The following is a 20,228-nucleotide window of genomic DNA, read 5'->3' on the forward strand; positions in this document are numbered from 1 at the left end:
TATACGCTGATGACATACAGATCCTGCTCCCCATCAGAGACAACATCAGCAACACCCTAAACCGATGGGAATTACACCGGACAGACATAACCTCCATCCTCAATGAAATGGCGCTAACGCTCAACCACAGTAAAATGGAAATTCTTCACCTCTCCAGAAAAACATCAACACCCAACCCCGACCTCACAACTCAATCCAACTACAATATGCTCTCGACGGTCAGAGACCTCGGTGTCTCCCTGGACCAGGAACTGAACGTCAAACCTCATATCAAGACACTAATAAAAGAAGGATTCTACAAACTCCAAATCCTCAAGAAACTCCAGCCTCTTCTTCATCCCCCTGAATACCGGACAGTACTACAATCTCTTCTTTTCGCCAAGTTAGACTATTGCAACGCCCTCCTAACCAGCCTTCCCACATCCACCCTCAAGCCCCTCCAGCTCCTACAAAATGCCACCGCATGATCCCTAACAAATAAGAAAAAAACAGATCACATTACACCAGCATTGAAACAACTCCACTGGCTACCCGTCCCGTTCAGATGCCAATACAAAACACTCATGCTCATACACAAAGCAATCCATAATGACAAAGCCAGCTAATTACAAGGACCTCTGACCCCTCGAAGCCCCACTAGAAATCTCCGCTCATCCAACCCAGGACTGCTCCCCACTCCCCCCACCAAAGAAATACTCAGAGTCTCCACAAGAGAACGTGCTGCATCGGTAGCAGGCCCTCGCCTCTGGAACATCCTTCCACCTGCTCTCAGAACCGACCCCTCCACACCCACCTTCCGAAAGAACCTCAAAACCTGGCTCTTCCAGAAAGCATTCACATCCAGATAAATAACCCCCCCTCTACCTCCTTCCCCCCCCCCCCCCAGTCCCCCTCTGCCACTGGACATAGTTAACTTACCTTCGAACACTCTCCATAAAAAGTCATGATGTTAAGCATTTTAGGTCTGTAATACTATCTTATATAACTGTTAAATGTACTTAGCTAGTTATCCAATTTAAGCTGTTATACTATATCAAGTCATTGTAAGGCTAGCCTTAGACTTATTGTTAGATGTAAACCGATGTGATATGGCAAATTGAATGTCTGTATAGAAAAATAAATAAATAAATCTAAGGAAGGGCATTTCCCTACAGACACCAGACTGGCTAGTACTCATGACTGATGTCAGGAGTTGACAGCGCTGGAGTACAGAAGAGTTTCTCTGAAGCATAAATCGGCTGGAAGCCCGGTCCATCCAGTTGACTTGCTAACAATTCGTTGCCCGATTGCAGGGTCGAGCTCTCCAAATAATGTCAGACAATGCGATGACAGTGGCTTACATCAATCACAAGGGGGAAACCAAGAGCCAGCAAATATGACAGGAAATAGCCCAGTTCATGGAATTGGCGGAAGTACATCTTCAGGAGATCTTAGCCTCACCATTGTAGGAAAAGATAATGTAAGAGCAGACTTTCGCAGCAAAGTCATGACAGGCTTCTAGGAAAAGTAAAACGTCATGGTATAGGTGGCGATGTCCTTTCGTAGATTACAAACTGGCTAAAAGACGGGAAACAGAGTAGGATTAAATGGACAATTTTCTCCGTGGAAGGGAGTGGGCAGTGGAGTGCCTCAGGGATCTGTATTGGGACCCTTACTTTTCAATATATTTATAACTGATCTGGAAAGAAATATGACGAGTGAGGTAATAAAATTTGCAGATGACACAAAATTGTTCAGCGTAGTTAAATCACACGCAGATTGTGATAAATTGCAGGAAGACCTTGTGAGACTGGAAAATTGGGCATCGAAATGGCAGATGAAATTTAATGTGGATAAGTGCAAGGTGATGCATATAGGGAAAAATAACCCATGCTATAGTTACACAATGTTAGGTTCCATATTAGGTGCTACCACCCAAGAAAGAGAACTAGGTGTCATAGTGGGTAACACATTGAAATCGTCTGTTCAGTGTGCTGTGGCAGTCAAAAAAAGCAAACAGAATGTTGGGAATTATTAGAAAGGGAATGGTGAATAAAACGGAAAATGTCATAATGCCTCTGTATCGCTCCATGGTGAGACCGCACCTTAAATACTGTGTACAATGCTGGTCACTGCATCTCAAAAAAGATATAATTGCGATGGAGAAAGTACAGAGAAGGGCGACTAAAATGATAAGAGGAATGGAACAGCTCCCCTACGAGGAAAGACTAAAGAGGTTAGGACTTTTCAGCTTGGAGAAGAGACGGCTGAGGGGGGATATGATAGAGGTATTTAAAATCATGAGAGGTCTAGAACGGATAGATGTGAATCGGTTATTTAGTCTTTCAGATAATAGAAAGACTAGGGGGCACTCCATGAAGTTACTCCATGGGGCACATTTAAATCTAATCGGAGAAAGTTCTTCTTCACTCAACGCACAATTAAACTCTGGAATTCGTTGCCAGAGGATGTGGTTAGTTTAGTTAGTATAGCTGTGTTTAAAAAAAGGATTGGATAAGTTCTTGGAGGAGAAGTCCATTACCTGCTATTAATTAAGTTAACTTAGAAAATAGCCACTGCTATTACTAGCAACGGTAACATGAAATAGACTTAGTTTTTGGGTACTTGCCAGGTTCTTATGACCTAGATTGGCCACTGTTGGAAACAGGATGCTGGGCTTGATGGACCCTTGGTCTGACCTAGTATGGCATGTTTTTATGTTCTTAAAGTCCGGATCCAGGAGAATGGGAATTGTCAAACAAAGCATTTCAGCTCATAATAGACTGCTGGGGCCTCCTGTTTCTAGACTTGCTGGTGACATCACACAATGCGAAGGCTCCTCTTTTCTTCAGTCACAGGAGATATCTGAAGTCTTTGGGCATCGATGCCTTCGTGCAGGAGTGGACCCACAAAGCAGAAGTGGCCAGAAGGCAAGCTTCTATATACATTTCTCCCATGGCCCATGTTGGGCAGAATGATTCGGAGAATCAAGAGTCACACAAGGATGGTGCTTCTTGTGGCGCCAGATTGGCCCAGGAGACACTGGTATGCAGATCTGAAAAGGCTCCTGGTGAACTCTCCTCTCTAATTACCATTCCACAGGGACCTGCTGCAGCATGTACCTATTCTTCATGAAGATCAGGCTCTGTTTTGTCTTAAGGTATGATGGCCCTTGAGAGGGCTCGGTTGCTGAAGTGTGGATACTCCACTGCTGTGATTGCCACCTTGCTTCGAGCACAAAAGTTCTCCCCTTCCTTAGGCTATGTTTAGGTTTGACGAGTGTTTGAGGTTTGGTGTGAAGAATGAAGGATTCATCCTCATTTGGTTAAGATCCTGCTCATTTTTGGATTTTTTACAGGATGGATTGATTAAGGGATTGACTCTTTAATTCATTGAAGGTACAGATGGCAGCTCTTGCTGGTTTCAGAAGTCAGGTGACTGGTGGAGCCTTGTGGGCCCATCCAGATGTGGCCAGGTTCTTAAAAGTGGTGAGGAATCTTCATGGATACTGGTGTCCTTGTGGAATCTTAATCTGGTTCTGGATTTTTTGGCGGGTCCCACCTTTCGACCACTGCATTGCCTCTCCTTGAGATTACTTAATTTGAAGACTGTTTTCTTGTGGCAATTTGTTCTGTGCGTTTTCAAACTGTAGGCCTTTTCTTGCCGGGAACAGTTTCTGCAAGGACTCTGGGAGCAGTACAGCTGTGAACCGTTCTATCCTTTTTGCTGAAGGTGGTCTCTGATTTTCACTTGAATCAATTTCCCTGATGAGACTGAACAGGGAGAGAGATGTGGATGAGTATCGCCTGTTACGGACCTTGGATGTCAAGCAGCATATCATGAGTATTTGTAGATTCCTAAACCTCTCATGAAGACAGAACGGCTATTTATACTCCATGGTGGGAGTAAATGGCGTGAGCCGGCGTCGCAGGCTTTGACAGCCCGCTGGATTAAGGTGATCATGGCTGCATATGTGGATGCTGAGCAGTCGTTGCCTAGTCAGGTTAGAGCTCATTCCACTAGAGCTCAGACAATGTCATGGGAGGAGATTAGATTGTTGTCTCCCGTTTGAGATTTGCCAAGCTGCAATGTGGTCCTCCTTACACCTCTTTTCCAGGCATTACCACCTGGATGTGCAAGCCCGGGAGGACATAGCCTTTGCACATGCGGTATTGATCAGACTATGGGTAGCATCCCACCTTTTTCGGAAGTTAGCTTTGGCACACCAGTTTCTTGGGATTTAGCACTTAAACAACTTGCTGAAAATACAAACATTCCCTTTTTCTCCAACATACACATGCATCAATTATGTTAATAGAATTCTATGAGTAAGCAATATCACTTCCAACCTTTCTGAATGCTAAGAGGAGAAATTACTACTTACCTGATAATTTCCTTTTCTTTAATGAAAATAGGTTAATCCACTTTCCTGCCTTGGCTGCCGGATAGTGGCGATATTGTCCTCCTGAGTAGCTGTGTTTCTAGGGATTACTGGTAAGTGTCAGATCCAGTCTCTAGATTAGTGATTTTATACTCCTTGTCTGAGCTCAATGTTTTCCTGTTAACTGAATGCTTGAATGGTTGTCAATAGTTATGTTCATGCATTGTTTAGTTGTCCACAGTTGGTTTTTGCAGAGAATACTGGTGGGCTGATGTTAGTGCAGGGGTATATATACCATGATGTCAGCATTAGTCCGTCTCTATCTGCTGGTAGAGGTGCATAACCCACTGGTGTGGATTAACCTGTCTTCATTAAAGAAAAGGAAATTATCAGGTAAGTAGTAATTTCTCCTTACATAAGGAATTCCTTGAATGAAAAGCACCAGTTTCTTGGGATTTAGCACTTAAACAACTTGCTGAAAATACAAACATTCCCTTTTTCTCCAACATACACATGCATCAATTATGTTAATAGAATTCTATGAGTATGCGATATCACTTTCATGCATAAGAATTGCTCTCCAAAATAAAATGAGCATATGGGCACATCACAGGGCATTGGGTTGATTGATGCCTCAATGAGTGTGTTCTGTAGGGTAGATGACTATAGTAGATTAAAAAGATTTAACTGATAATCTGATGATAGAAATTCATTAGTTTTAAGGGAGCAGTTGTTTACACTTTTTGTGTGGTAATCAGTTTTATTGTAGCAGCATAAGTATGCAAGATTTAATGCGGTACAGATATTTCTTTTTTGTTTTTAGTTTGTTACAGTTTTACAGAGCAAAGCACTGTGATGAAAGATAAACAGCACTTATGAGTTATCTCCAAGCCAACTTTGCACTTATCAGTTACGCAGTTGCCAAACTAATTAACCCAGCTGAAAGGTAATTAAGCCAGTTTTATCTCACCCTTAGCTGTTGCGGGTCAAATTCCTGCTAAAGTCCAGGACCTATGTTAACGTAATACAGCAAAGCCCGTTTGGCAGATGACAGTTAAAACCCAAAGGGGTCACAGACATCTCCATGAGATATGTCAGTCGGAACAGGGTAAAGAAATTCTTAGCCTTAGTTATTTCAAGGGATAGTTGTCAAAACTCTTGCTTCTTGGTTATAGAGCAGGCTGCTGAACATGAAACTTAGTCTTACTTGTAGGTCTAATGAAGTGCTGCAATCAAAGTTCTGGAAGCAAAGCTCAGTCTTTAAACTCTGGGGCATCAAACCTCTTAGCAGAGGTTCTTTGGGGAAAATGTTCTGGGATAATCCAGTCTGTGTAATTCAGAGTCCTTTACTCTGTTCAGAATCTCATTGCATATTCAGTTCCATATGATCCAACATTGATTTTGATTGGATGTTACAATCTATAGACACAGGATTGGTGGGATGCAAATGATGTCGGAATGTTCTCACTGCAGGTTAATGAAATTCATCAGCAGACATGTACTGAACAATATCCATTTCATGGCTGGATACAAAGTTTTCACCAAGGACATGTACAGAGTTCTTGTCCAAGGTTCTCCTCTCACAATGTGAGGTGCTGACAAATGTCTGATACAGAAAAACAGTTGCAGTTTATTCTCCGCTCTGTGAATAACATGAAGTTGCCAAGATAATTATGTGGCTGAAGTATCCATCTTTGTGTTGCTTAGGCCTGCACTTTGGTTCAGTATGTATTCATAGCAGCAGGCCTCAGTTCACTTGTGCACATCCTTGTTTAGTGTCACTGGCGTTTATCCTACAGTACTAGGAGCTTGTATTTTTTTTTAGGAGCAAAATGGAGAAATTTTATTTTGTCAGGGCAGATATATTTCCTGCCCCCAGCAGCAGTAGACGGGACTTTATGGTATCCGTGCATTCCAGAGCTTTACAGACTGTTTCCTTTCTCGGCAGATAGCTTCAGCTATCCATTTCCAGGGCTCTGTCTTTTTTTTGTCATGCAAACAAAATCGTCTGTGTAAAGAGCTGTAGAAACTTTGACTGAAAATACCAAATTTAAGAATTGAGCACATCTCCCAGTGCTCTTTGTACAAATTTGTGTGCTCATCTTCCAGATGCTGCAGGACACTAAATCCTTGGGGAAAAGATGGGTTATTCCAGAATTGCACAAAAAGTTAACTTGCAGGTTTTTGTGAATTTTATTTTATTTTTTCCTTTTGCTTGGTTTTGTCTGAAGATTAAATTTGGTCTTCAGCATCTCTAGTGCTTACTTTCCTCTTCCTGACATTCCCATACTGCCACTAGGTCTGACCAGGGTGAGGCCACCTGCAAGGCATCATGGGAGTTTGTGGTTTCTGGAACCTCAGAAGGATGTTGTCCTACCACTATTTGATTGCCTTGGTATGTTCATTTTTCTTGCTCAAGTGAGACGGCGGAAAGTTTTCAGAATACACAAGACACATAAAATGGAGTGATTTTAATCTTTGCTTTTCCTTAAACTGCCACTTTTATGCTCTGACACTTTCTACAAAGAGACCAAAGATGCTGTAAAGTACATGGCAAGGAAATCTCCAGGAGTGCCATTTATTAAAGTGTCTGAGATGAGTCAGGCAGCATAGGGGATTGCTTGAAAATTTGAGAGTGAACCAACCTGATGCAGTGAGAGCACAGCTTATTACTATGTGTTTGATTCCTGTGACTGTCTTCTAAGGACAAGTCCAGGGTTGTTGTGGAAGCAGCATTTATAGGCCCTTAGAGGACGTCCTAGCTATTGCACAACAGTGGTTTCTACGGTCTGGCTGAAGAGTGTATTTGTTCTGAGTTCCTTAAGGACTATGGGTGGGAAAACACCCTCTCCATCTCTTAGTTGTGAGTGAAAGCTATTGGTGTCAGAGCACTAATTGGAGCAGACTCTACTTGAGCTGGAAGACTAAAGGAGCAGGTGGCAGCTGCTGGGTTGGGAAAAAATTAAGAGAAGAAATGCCCGAAATAATACATACCATTGCAAATGTTCCCAATGATCCTTTCTTTCATTTTTTTTCTAAAGAAAAAAGAAGTCACAATGGAGAAAAATGTGCTTTGAAACTGGTAACTGAGGCCTCTCCTCTTCTTGAGAAAACTGAAGTGACTCCTTGTGGGGATAGCAAATTAAGTACTAATTCTCCCCTAACTCAGTCTCCTGTTCTAGTGTGCATCCTTGGGATGTTGCCTTGTGGCATACTGTGGTGGTAGCTGTTCCTTTCTTCTGAAGTCACTAACCCTATGCTGTACTCTGCAGGCGTCTGACAGACAGACAGCGAGCCCTGATGATGAGCTATGCTGAGGATGAGACTGATGTGGAGGGGACTGTAAATGGAGTCACAAATACAGTTGCAGGTAAGCATCAGTTGGAGATCTATGCTTCAAAGGTGATAAAGTGATGCCATCATTGTCCAGGACTTTCACAGTACATACATGCACATACCTTTGTAGCAATTTTATGGACTTTTTTTTTTTTTTTTTTTTTAAGAACCTATCTTCATATCTACATATTCAAAATCTTTGCAAGACTTTCAAGAGCGAGAATGATCTAAGATTGTAGTGTTCAGCTTTCGGTGCCATTGGCTGCTGTTGAGCAGGGGTGGACTGGGGCTGGTCTGCTGGCTCTGGTTGGCAGGGTGCTTTCCCTGTACGTACCCGGATCAGTCCAGACCATGGTTGAGCCTCCTGTCCAGCAGGTGGAGACAGACTAAAACTGAAAGGGTATCCTATATGAGGACAAAGCCTACCCTGTAGCCCTTCAGTATTTGTCTGTCTCCAGCAGGTGGAACAGCTCACCCTGTGGTTCCCTATTTGACTTATTCTCTGTCCCTTTGGGGATTCTTTCTATTTGTTCTTCTAACGCTGTCTGGATCAAGCAAGTATTTATGACTTATTAATTTAAAAAAAAAAAAAGAAAGAAAGAAAGAAACAGTTTTTCTTGGTTTGTGTGAACTCTGTGGATCTTATTTACAGGAGACAGTCCATGTCTCCTTACTCTTGCCGGGGCCTAGGGGGCTTGGCCCCTTGTTTTATATAGCCTAGGCTCCCTATTCCCGGTGGTCCTCGGTTGCAGGGGTGAAAATTGATGGTGCCAGTCACTCCCCCTGTTCAGCTTTTCTCTCTCTCTCCTATACTGCTTTCCCTTCACTGGGATCCGTTGATTCTGTAGCTGCTGACGGGCTGTTTTTGTCCATTCTTTGGATTTAAAGGCACAGCTGGGAACGCTCCCTTTTTAAAGGTAAGTTGCTCTTTGGTGAAGATCTGGACCAGCTTATTAAATCCTTGGGGTAGAACAAGGTCCACAAGTTGCCTGAGGACCGCCCGAAACAGGCTAGATCCTTCTTCCCTACTCGTACCCGCTTCTGGGGCCAACGACGATATAACCCAAGAGCTAGGGGCACCTTCTCTAGGGGAAATTCTTCTAGGGCCCAGTCTTGGCCCCAGTCCTTTCGAGGCCATCGGCCCTTTCGAGATGCCACTACCCACCATCCTGCGCCCAAGCCCACCTCCCAATAAGAATCCGCCGGCCCATCCCTCCGTTCCCAACTTAGGTGGTCGTTTGTTTCTGTTCGTGGAGGAAATGGGCCAAGATCACGTCTGACCAGTGGGTCCCTGAAACAATAGACAAAGGCTACGCTTTAGAGTTTGCTCGTGACATCCCGGACTTGTACATGGTTTCTCCATGCGGCCACCAGAGGCGGGCCGCGGTGACTCAGACTCGTATCAGACTCCAGAGGCTGGGGGCCATCTGCCCAGTTCCAGTGGCAGAGCGCGGCGCCGGCCAATACTCCATTTACTTCATGGTCCCGAAGAAGGACAACGACTCCTGTTCCATTCTGGATCTCAAGAGGGTAAACCGGGCCGTCAAGGTGCCCCATTTCCGGATGGAAACCCTTCGGGTGGTGATAGCGGCGGTCCATCCTGGGGAACTTTTGGCCTCACTCGATCTGATGGAGGCCTACCTACATATACCGATCCATCCCGAACATCAGAGGTTTCTCCGGTTCCACATCTTGGGTCAGCACTTCCAGTTCAGGGCCCTGCCCTTCGGTCTCGCCACGGCACCACGCACGTTTACCAAGGTGATGGTGGTGGTGGCGGCAGCCCTCTGGAAGGACGGTATTCTTGGATGATTGGTTAATCCGGGCCAAGTCGGAGACCCTATGCCGCCAGGCGGTGAACCGCGTACTTGCTCTTCTCTCGTCCCTAAGTTGGATAGTCAATTTTTCCAAGAGCAAGCTCCATCCAACCCAGGTCTTGGAGTTCCTGGGGGCTCGCTTCTATACCCACGTCGGCAAGGTTTTTCTACCGGACTCGAGAGCTTTCAAGTTGATTGATCAGCTCCAGAGCTTCCTCTCCATGCCTCTCCCCACGGCATGGGATTATCTGCAGGTCCTGGGGACCATGGCTTCCACGATTGACCTGGTCCCCTGACACTTGCACATATGCGACCATTACAGAGAGCTTTGCTGGCCCATTGGCAGCCAGTATCGGAACAGTTTCAGATGCAGCTCCCGCTTTCAGACTCTACCATCAGCGAATTAAAATGGACAATGGTGGCTTTCTCTCAAGCACCTCCTCTGTGGAATGTCCCTTGGGACCCCGCAGTGGACAGTATTCACGACAGATGCCAGCCTGTCCGGTTGGGGAGCGGTTTGCCAGTCTCAGACCACAGAAGGGAACTGGTCTCCAACCCAGTCTCGCTGGCACATCAACCGCCTGGAGACCCGGGCAGTTCATCTAGCTCTCAAGGAATTTCTCCCACTACTTCGGTGACGGGCGGTCCGGGTGCTCTCTGACAATTCTACCACCGTGGCATACATCAATTGCTAAGGGGACAACAGGAGCCAACTGGTGGCCCTCGAGGCAAGTCACCTTCTCACATGGGCAGAGCAGCACCTGGACTGCCTCGCGGCTTCTCACATAGCAGGCAACGACAATGTGCAAGCCGACTTCTTGAATCGTCAGCGTCTGGATCCAGGCGAGTGGGAGTTGTCCAATGATGCCATGGCGCTAATCATCGACAAGTGGGGTCCCCCGCACCTGGACTTGATGGCAACTCTGAACAACGCTAAGGCTTCCCGGTTCTTCAGCCACTGGCGGGAACACTGCTCAGAAGGGGTGGATGCCCTAGCCCATCTGTGGCCGCACAACGTTCTGCTGTACGTATTTCCTCCGTGGCCCCTCAAAGGGAAAGTGCTCAGAAGGATAGAGCTTCACAGCGATCCGGTCATTCTTGTGGTTCCCGAGTGGCCCCGCAGACCATGGTTCGCGGACCTAGTCAACCTCGCGTCGGACGGTCCCTTTTGCCTCTGCCATCTCCAATACCTCCTCCGTCAAAGTCCCGTATTTTTCGACCAGGCAGATCGTTTCTGTCTTGCGGCTTGGCTTTTGAATGGCTAAGGCGAAGGGGATATGCTGAGGACGTCATCTCCACTATTTTGCGGGCCCGCAAAACATCTACTTCCCTTGCCTATGGACGGGTCTGGAAGGTTTTCGAGCTGGCCTGCATGGAAGCGGGCGTTACGACACGTTCGGCCCCAGTTTCGCTAGTCCTCTTGTTCCTCCAGCGGGGCTTCTCTAAGGGTTGTCCTTTGGCTCCCTCTGGGTTCAGGTGTCTGCCTTCTGTTCTCTCTTGGGAAGCCTCGACGGCTTCTCGGTCGTGTCTCATCCGTATATTGCCCATTTTCTCAAAAGGGTCAAACATTTGAAGCCACCGTTGCGTCCTACTTGTCCCTCGTAGAGCTTGAATTTGGTTCTTCGTGCGCTCTGTCAAGCTTCCTTTGAGCCCCTTCACCGTTCCACCCTCAAGGACTTGACGCTCAAAACGGTATTTCTGGTTTCTATTTGCTCCGCCAGACGGGTGTCTGAGATCCAAATGTTGTCTTGCCGCAAGCCCTTTTTACATTTCTCGGATTCCGGGGTCTCTCTTAAGACGGTCCCATCATTCTTAACGAAGGTTGTGTCTTCATTTCATGTCAATCAGCCGGTGGAGCTCCCCGTGTTCTCTCCGGCGGACATTGCAAGCCCAGGTGGGGATGATCTCCGCCGTCTGGATGTGAAACACATGCTTAGCGTTATCTAGAGGTGACTAATGATTTTCGAGTCTCGGATCATCTTTTTGTCTTATGGAGTGGCCACAACAGAGGCAAACAGGCCTCTAAGACTACGATATCTCGCTGGTTGAAGGAAGCGATCTCGTCAGCTTACATCTATCTGGGACGTCCGATCCCGGAGGGCCTTAAGGCTCATTCCCTACGTTCTCAGGCAGCTTCTTGGGCGGAGAGCCAGTCTGTCTCCCCGCAGGAGATATGCAGGGCAGCTACTTGGAAGTCCCTGCATACGTTTGCTCGACATTACCGCCTGGATGTTCAGGCACCAGTTTTTGGTTCCTTTGGGCGGCAGGTGCTTCGAGCGGTCCTGTCAAGGTCCCACCCTATCTAGGGAAGCTTTGGTACATCCCATGGTCTGGACTGATCCGGGTAAGTACAGGAAAAGGAAAATTAGTTCTTACCTGTTAATTTTCGTTCCTGTAGTACCACAGATCAATCCAGACGCCCTTCCCTTTCTATTTTCCTGTCCGCGCGAAGATCCTTATTCTATGTATTCCTTCATAGGAGGCACCGGAAGCATCCATGTGATTGTGGGCATTCATGCAAGAGTGTCCATGCACAGAGTTCATTCATTCATCCACTGTTTTCTCTTGTTCAAAATTTTCAGAGTTCTCTTGTTGTTTGCTCGAGTTCTTCTGTTACTTGCTTGTTCCATGGTGTTTATCTTCTCTGCTTTGACAATGGTTATACTAAAGGGTTTTAGGGTAGGCTCTGTCCTCATATAGGATACCCATACAGTTTTGGTCTGTCTCCACCTGCTGGACAGGAGGCTCAACACATGGTCTGGACTGATCCATGGTACTACAGGAACAAAAATTAACAGGTAAGAACTAATTTTCCTATCCCTAATGGAAATGAAGAAATGGGATAACTTTTCTATTACATCTTGGGGGTAACCTGCACAGCGGCAGTTGCCACTACCCCTCAAAAAAAACTTGCTGGGCAGACTAGATGGACCATATTGGCCTTTATCTACTATCTTTTGTTCCAGCATTTTCCATTTTCTCACGTGTCCCATTTTATGTGTGTAGGGTAAGTGCTGCTTCCTTATTGTTTCACTAAACCAGTATAACACGCCTGGGTATAGCCGCCCCACCACCACCAGCAGATGATTCTTACTCATTGACATCACCCTTTATAGGGCTCAGTGAAGCTTACAGTATCTTCAGGTACTAAAGCAGGTGGTAAAGATGCTGATTCCTGCAGCTTACAAGTTAGACAAATTGCTCCCAGGGGAATAAGGATGAGTGGGGGGGAGGGGGAGGTGTCGGCAGTCCTACTTCTGACTTGGTCCTCTGCATAGGAAGAGAGTTGAAAGTCAGTAGTACTGGCTCCCTCTTTCCCTCCTTTTTTCCCCTGCCAAGTCTGGTTCTTTCTCTTTCCTGGTCTTGGATGCCTGGGATTTGTCCCTGGTGGGGGACATAGGCAATTTTAGGATCAGCGCTAGAGCAGTCATACCCTCTTGTCAGAGAAGTAGCCCTTCTTGTGTATGCTTGGTAACGTTTTCGGGTGGGGGGGGGGGGGGGGGGGGAGAGAGAGAAAAAAATTGTCAGTTAATAGGATGCTTGTGGCTATCGGGAGCACACATGTTCAATAACCCATAATCTCCAGTGCAGAAAGCCTCAGCCATTATGTTTTGGCGGGTTCCAGATAATAGCCTCCAGGAAATATTGCAGTGTGTGTGGAAAGTACTATGGCAGTGCAGCTGTTGCCAGGGTATGCATGGACTGCTTGGAAGTGAGATTACTGTGTTCTAAGGTAGTAGGGGAGCCAATCGTGCTATGCCTAAGGCTGGCAGATGGTGCAGCAGGGCCCAGGATGTTGGCAGTTTCTGGAGTAGATTTGGATTCCTCTGGGACAGTTGTGGTGGCCATTTTGAGAGTGAAGACATGCAAGCCTCCAGTCCTGAAATCAGTGGAAAGAGATGGGTCTAGGCCTTGGGAAGAGGGAAATCTTAGAGAGGGTCACTGGAGTCCCCTTCCCTCTTTTGTGCATGAAGCTTTCTGTTTGAAGGATATGAAGTCTCGGAGTGGGGGGGACAGACAATTCATGGTGGTGGCGGTCTTGCATAAGGAAGGCATGATGGTTCATCCATACTTGAATGACTGGTTGATATGAGCAAATTTGGAGAAAGAAGCCTGACTAGCAACAACCAGAGTGATGCAGTGGTTAAAAGATCTAGGATGAGTGATTAAATGCCTCAAAGAGCAGGCTAGAACCGTTTTAGATCATAAATTATTTGTGAGCATGCTTTGATACAAAAAGGGCCAAAGTGTTCCTGACAGTGGACATGATCTCCAAACTTTCAGCACAGATTCGGAATCTGCTGGAGTTATCATCCATGGTGACTATCTGAAACTACTGGGTTTCATGGAGTCAACAGTGGATCTGGTCCCTTGGATGCAGTATCATATACATCCATTATAGAGATCTCTTCTTTCTCTGTGGAATGCGTAGTCTCAGGATTTCAAGAAGTTGCCATTGGAACTGGAGGTCAAAATTCCTTCAAACAAAGAGATGCCATTGAAGTATCTGAATTGGATGGTGATTGACTGATGCCAATCTATCTTGTCAGGGCAAGTCAGCTCAAGGTCTCTGGAATCAATCAGAGGTGTCATGGTCTATCAGTCTGCTTGAGACAAGAGCCATAAGGAAAGCATTTCAAATAATTTATCCTCTGATAAAAGGCAAGACAAGGAGGGTGTTTTCAGACAATGCAACAGCATATGTGAATGGTTAAGGAGACAAGGAGCTGCCCAGTAGCAGTGGAAACAGGATTTCTGTTCAAATGGGTAGAGAAACATCTTTAAGCATTCTCAGCCTTGCGTACCATGGAGATAGAACATTTCCAGGCAGATTATTTGAGATGTCACACTCTGAATCCAAGAGAATGGGAGCTAGTGGAATGTGGCTTTCAAATTGTTAGTTCTCCTTGGGGAAGAACCCATATGGAATCTCATAGCCACCCAAAAATTACTCTGAGGCAAACAATTATTTCAGTTGAAGGAAGGAGTCAATGTTAGTGGAAGTCTATGCATTGATGCAGCCATAGCCAGGATGAGCTCTGCTTTCTTTCCTCCTTGGCCCATGATAGGTAGACTCATTCAAAGAGTAGAGGATCATCAGGGATACATGATTCTGGTGGCTGCAGACCGGCCCTGGTGTCCATGGTATGTGGATTTTATCAGACTCCAATTGTAGGGTCCCATCGGCATGGATCATGTACCAGGTCTTCTGCATCAGGGGCCAGTAGCGTTAGATCCGGTTCCTTTTTGCTTTGCAGCCTGGTTATTGGGATGTAGGTGGTAGTTGAGCAAATGTTACTCTGTTTCAGGCAAGAAGGAAGTCAACTTCGTTAGTTTATATTCGTGTCTGGAAGATATTGGACTACTGGTGTGCAAAAGCGGGGGTTTCTCCCTTTGAGGCTTCGGTTTCTATAGGACTTTCTTTCCTGCAGAGTGGCTTCCAGAGAGGTCTGGCCTTGAATTCTCTGAAGGTTCATGTAGCAGCTCTTGTATGTTATAAGGGGATGTTGCAAGGTTTGTTCTTAGCAACTCATCTGGATGTTTCTCATTTTTTAAGAAGAGCCAAACAACTTTGCCTGCTGTGTCTTGACATTCCTTCATGGGATCTTAATTAGTGCTCTGGGCCTTATGTGAGGCTTCTTTTGAACCAATAAGAAATGTCTATTAATGAGTTTAACAATGAAAGTTGTGTTTCTGGCGGCTATCTGCTCAGCGAAGCATATTTCAGAGTTACAGATCTTATTCTGTAGGAATCCATTTTTCCAGTTTTTGAAGCGGACGTCTCCATTCTTGTACAGTTCCTTCTTATTTGCCAAACGTGGTCTCCCTGTTTCACTTGAACCAGTCTATAGAGTTTCTGGCATTTAAGCATGAATTCAAAGGGAGAGAGAGGAATTTCTATCTTTGAATGAGAAGAAGTATTTGCTCAGGTATTTGAAGACCAATCCTTTCTGGAGGTCAGATTGTTTTTTTTCCTTTTGGTGGTCAAAAAATAAGGAATGCAGTCTCTAAAGCAACTATTACCAAATGGATTAAAGAGGCTATTGGTTCAGCTTACATCTCTTGAGGATTGTAGGTCCCTGAGGGGCTTTGTGCCCATTCCACAAGGAGTCAGGGTGAAGAGGCAGTCTTTCCCCTGCAGCCTCATGGGCATCCTTGCATACCTTCTCCAAACATTGTGTGACTGTGCAGGCAAGAAGAGTTGCCTCCTTTTGGCTAGAGTTTTGAATGCAGAATTATCTGCCCCCCCCCCCCCCCTTCCACCACCACCACCCTAGTGTGATAGGGACTTGGGTACATCCCAGGTATGCTGGACTGGTCTGGTGAGATGGAAAAATTAATTTCTTACCTGCTAATTTTCTTTCCTTAGCATACCAGTCCAGAGTTCCACACTTTTATAGCCAAAAATTCCAGATGTTTACATTTTTGTGTGTTGGTTTTTTGTTTTTTTTTTTGGCCTGGAAGATTTTCTATTTTTATAGTAAGAGGGCCTCATTGGTTAATGGGTCTGGATTCTCCCTTGCTCATAGGGGTGTACGTGTAATGTGTATTATCCCAGGACAAGCAGGATGCTAGTCCTCACATATGGGTGAAGTCAGCAACGGAGCCCTAGGCGGGAAAGTTTACTGTCAAAGTTTCTAGAAACTTTTGACTGGCACTGTGGTGCCCACTGAGCATGCCCAGCATGCTATGATATTCTTGCCACAGGTGTCACTCTCCTGTCTTCGTCTTTCCGCGCTGCTGTCCGCACCGCGGGATAAGGAGCCGTTGAGATTCCTCTCAACACTATACAAATTTGACTGAAAAAGTCGATATTCTCTGTCACAGATTCAAAGGGGTAATTTTTCTCCACCGGCCGGTGAGTACCTCTGTCTCATTGTCCCTTTTTTCGAAGGTTTTTTCCTTCACACGAATTCCCTTTCTTTCGACGGCTGTCGATTAGAAATATGGCTACAGGGTTCAAAAAATGTCCTATATGCGCTCAGAAAATGTTGATTACCGACCCGCACCTCGAATGTGTGCTATGCCTCGGGGGAAAAACCATGAGGTAAATAATTGCCCACAATGCACCGAGATGACTCCGAAAAGTCGAAAGACCCGGCTTGAAAAAATGGAGCATCTTTTCCAGCTTCAACTTATACCATCTCCGTCGGCATCAACGAAGTCGTCCCCGACCGGAACATCTAAACGCTTATTACTTAAAAAACCTAGCCCAGGGCCGTCAGGGGATCCTTCGTCACCATCATCATCATCGATGAAATCCCTCGACCCTCAGAAGTTAACACAAGCATCGACATCGACGACCATCGATGCCCGGAATGGATCCCCAGGAACCCTCGATGGCAAAGCGGCCACGGACTGAGGAAACACCGGTGCCTGGGCCTACTCCTCCGTCTCCAGTTCCTGATCCTCTGCAGGGCTCTGCACCGGATCCTACACCTCAGCCTCCGCCACTGCTTACAACTGCTTTGATACCATCAGTTGTAACACCGGAATTGTCTGAGATTATCAGACAAGCTACCGCTTGTCTGATAATCCCAATTATCCAAGGCATTCTTGGAACAAAATCTAATTCCGACGGGCTCGTCAATGCCGATGCTCCCTGCATCGATGCCGGAAAATTTGCCGATGCCGGTGTCGACCTTCACACCGATGACTAAAGGAGACTCTATGTCGACGCCCAAAATAATAACGTCCACATCGATTTACGCACACCTGCCATCAACGTCTGCAACGTCGATGCCGATGACTCCACCGATGTCAGATCTGACATCGAGACGACCACCGACGTCGATTCCGATAACTATTCCGTCGATCCAACCTCCACAGGAAGAGCCAGAAATTCAAGATATAGCCTTCTTCCAGCGTCTAATACAACAGTACCAAGATGTCATCAACACTTTACCGAAACAACCTGACAAACAAACACGTCCATTACCTCCCATCGATGACCCACTACCAGGTCCATCAGGATTACATTTACCATCCAAGTCCATCACAAGACCCCCTCACAGGGATGATGATGAGGACTCCTGGGATAGCCAAGACACAAATACATCCTCTGAGGACTTTGTCAGAACCCTCTCCACCAGAACCCAGAAAAATGTCCCCACCTGAAGACTTATCATTCTCCAATTTTATACAAGACATGGCAGATACCATACCCTTTAAATTGACTACTGAACAAGACACTAGACAACACACTCTATAGAAGTCTTACAATTTGTAGATCCTCCTAAACAAGTCTTGGCAATCCCAATTCATGAAGTGCTCTTAGATCTACAACACAGAATCTGGGAGCACCCTTCTACAATTCCAGCAGTAAACAAAAGAGTGGATTCCACCTATCTTGTACAGACAGCACCTGGCTTTCAAAAGGCACAATTACCACACAATTCCGTGGTAGTTGAATCTGCCCAGAAAAAGTCAAGACGTGTCCGTCCTCACTCTTCAACTCCCCCAGGAAAAGACCACCGCTTCCTGGACACTTTAGGCAAAAAGGTGTATCAAGCAGCAATTCTGAATTCGAGAATCTCTGCATACCAGTTGTATATGACACAGTATCAGAGAGACTTATGGAAGCAGATGGAGCAATTCGTAAACTCACTACCTGCACAGTGTCAAGAATCAGCACAGGCCATAGTGAGCAAAGGCCTAGAAGCAGGGAAGCATGAGGTCAGAGCAGCTTACGATAGCTTTGACACTGCCTCCAGAACTGCAGCTGCTGGGATTACTGCTCGACGGTATGCATGGCTCAAGGCCTCGGATCTCAGGCCTGAGGTCCAGGAAAAACTAGTGGATCTGCCATGTTTGGGAGACAATTTATTTGGTGACAAGGTCCAGGAAGCAGTCCAACAGCTAAAGGACCACACTGAGACATTACGTCAGCTGTCACAAATGCCTCAGGACCCTTCAACACAATCACAACGACGCTTGCCCCGCAGGGAACAAAAGCGTTCTTACTACAGGCCACGTAGATACTACTCACAAACATCCAGGGGCAGATCTACTAGGCCTCAACAACAACGTTCTCAAGCAAGACAGCCTAGGCCTCCTCGCACACAACCTCCACCTCAGACAGGTCCAGCGGCGGGATTTTGAGAGTCAGACCAGAGAACAAGCCATAATTTTAAATCCTCAAACACATCTGCCAGTAGGAGGAAGAGTTTCACATTTTTACAAACACTGGCAAACAATAACAACAGACCAATGGGTACTCTCTATAATTGCCCATGGTTACAAACTAAATTTCCTCTCAATTCCTCCAGAATTTCCACCAACTTCCTGTCCAAAACAAAATTCTCAGCTAAGTCAACTACACATAGAATTATCCACCCTTCTGAGAGCCAGGGCCATTCAGCCAGTGCCCTGGACACAGCAGGGCAGAGGATTCTACTCCAGATATTTCCTCATTCCAAAGAAAACTGGAGGCCTACGTCCCATCCTAGACCTCAGAAATCTCAACAAATTTCTAAAAAGAGAAAAGTTCAGGATGGTTTCTCTAGGCACCATACTTCCACTTCTTCAAAAAGGAGATTGGCTTTGTTCTCTGGATCTACAAGATGCTTACACTCACATACCAATATTCCCTCCTCATCAAAAATATCTCCGCTTCGTAGTGGGTCATCAGCATTTCCAATACAGGGTACTGCCATTCGGACTGGCATATGCTCTCAGAGTTTTCACCAAATGCCTGGCAGTAATAGCAGCACACTTACGCAAGGAAAGTGTTCATGTTTTCCCATATCTAGACGACTGGCTCATCAGAAGTCAATCTCGCCAGGGAGCAGTAAGTTCTCTCAACCGAACAATTGCTCTACTTCACTCCATGGGTTTTCTAATCAATTATCAAAAATCCCATCTCATACCCTCTCAGCTACTCCATTTCATAGGAGCAGAACTAAACACAGTCCTTGCAAAGGCCTTTCTACCAGTGGATCGGGCAGAAACATTATCCGTGTTGGCAAACTCGATTCATTCAAGGAATCAAGCAACAGCTCATCAGTTTCTAATTTTACTAGGCCATATGGCCTCTACAGTTCAGGTTACACCTCTAGCAAGGCTCGCCATGAGAGTAACTCAATGGACTCTAAAATCACAATGGATCCAAGCCATTCAACCACTACATTCTGCAATTCAAGTAACCCACCAACTACGTTCCTCACTTCTTTGGTGGATAGACAAGGACAACTTGTGCATAGGCCTACCTTTTCAACAACCAGTCCCACAGATAACATTAACTACAGATGCATCCACCTTGGGTTGGGGAGCTCACATAAACAATCTCCAAACACAAGGGACTTGGACAACACTCGAAGCAACATTTCAGATCAATTTCTTGGAGCTTCGAGCTATACGCTATGCTCTGCATGCATTCAAGGACTGCTTTTCTCACAAGACTGTTCTCATCCAAACGGACAACACAGTTGCTATGTGGTACATCAACAAACAAGGAGGCACGGGCTCGTATCTCCTTTGTCAAGAAGCTGCACAAATCTGGGACTGGGCCCTGAACCACTCAATCCTTCTTCAGGCCACTTACCTAGCAGGCATTCAAAATGTAGTGGCGGATCGACTCAGTCGTCAATTCCAACCACACGAATGGTCACTAAATCCCTCAGTAGCGACCAAGATATTCAAAACATGGGGTCAACCAACAATAGACCTCTTTGCATCACATCTGAATTACAAAGTGAGCAAGTTCTGTTCTCTCC

General features: G+C 45.9%; 1 protein-coding gene across 4 annotated transcripts in view; it reads left to right on the forward strand.

The window, feature by feature from the left end:
* The window catches only part of DNAJA3 (DnaJ heat shock protein family (Hsp40) member A3), a 111,202-nt gene that overhangs the window by 76,349 nt on the left and 14,625 nt on the right, over positions 1-20,228 (forward strand). For all 4 annotated transcript variants that reach the window (XM_029576538.1, XM_029576540.1, XM_029576539.1 and 1 more), the window contains exon 10: positions 7,633-7,730. In XM_029576538.1, coding sequence (XP_029432398.1) covers positions 7,633-7,730 — 98 coding nt within the window. The remainder of the gene's footprint in view (positions 1-7,632; positions 7,731-20,228) is intronic.

Source organism: Rhinatrema bivittatum, chromosome 14 (genome assembly GCF_901001135.1).
Source record: "Rhinatrema bivittatum chromosome 14, aRhiBiv1.1, whole genome shotgun sequence".
Taxonomy (NCBI): Eukaryota; Metazoa; Chordata; class Amphibia; order Gymnophiona; family Rhinatrematidae; genus Rhinatrema; species Rhinatrema bivittatum.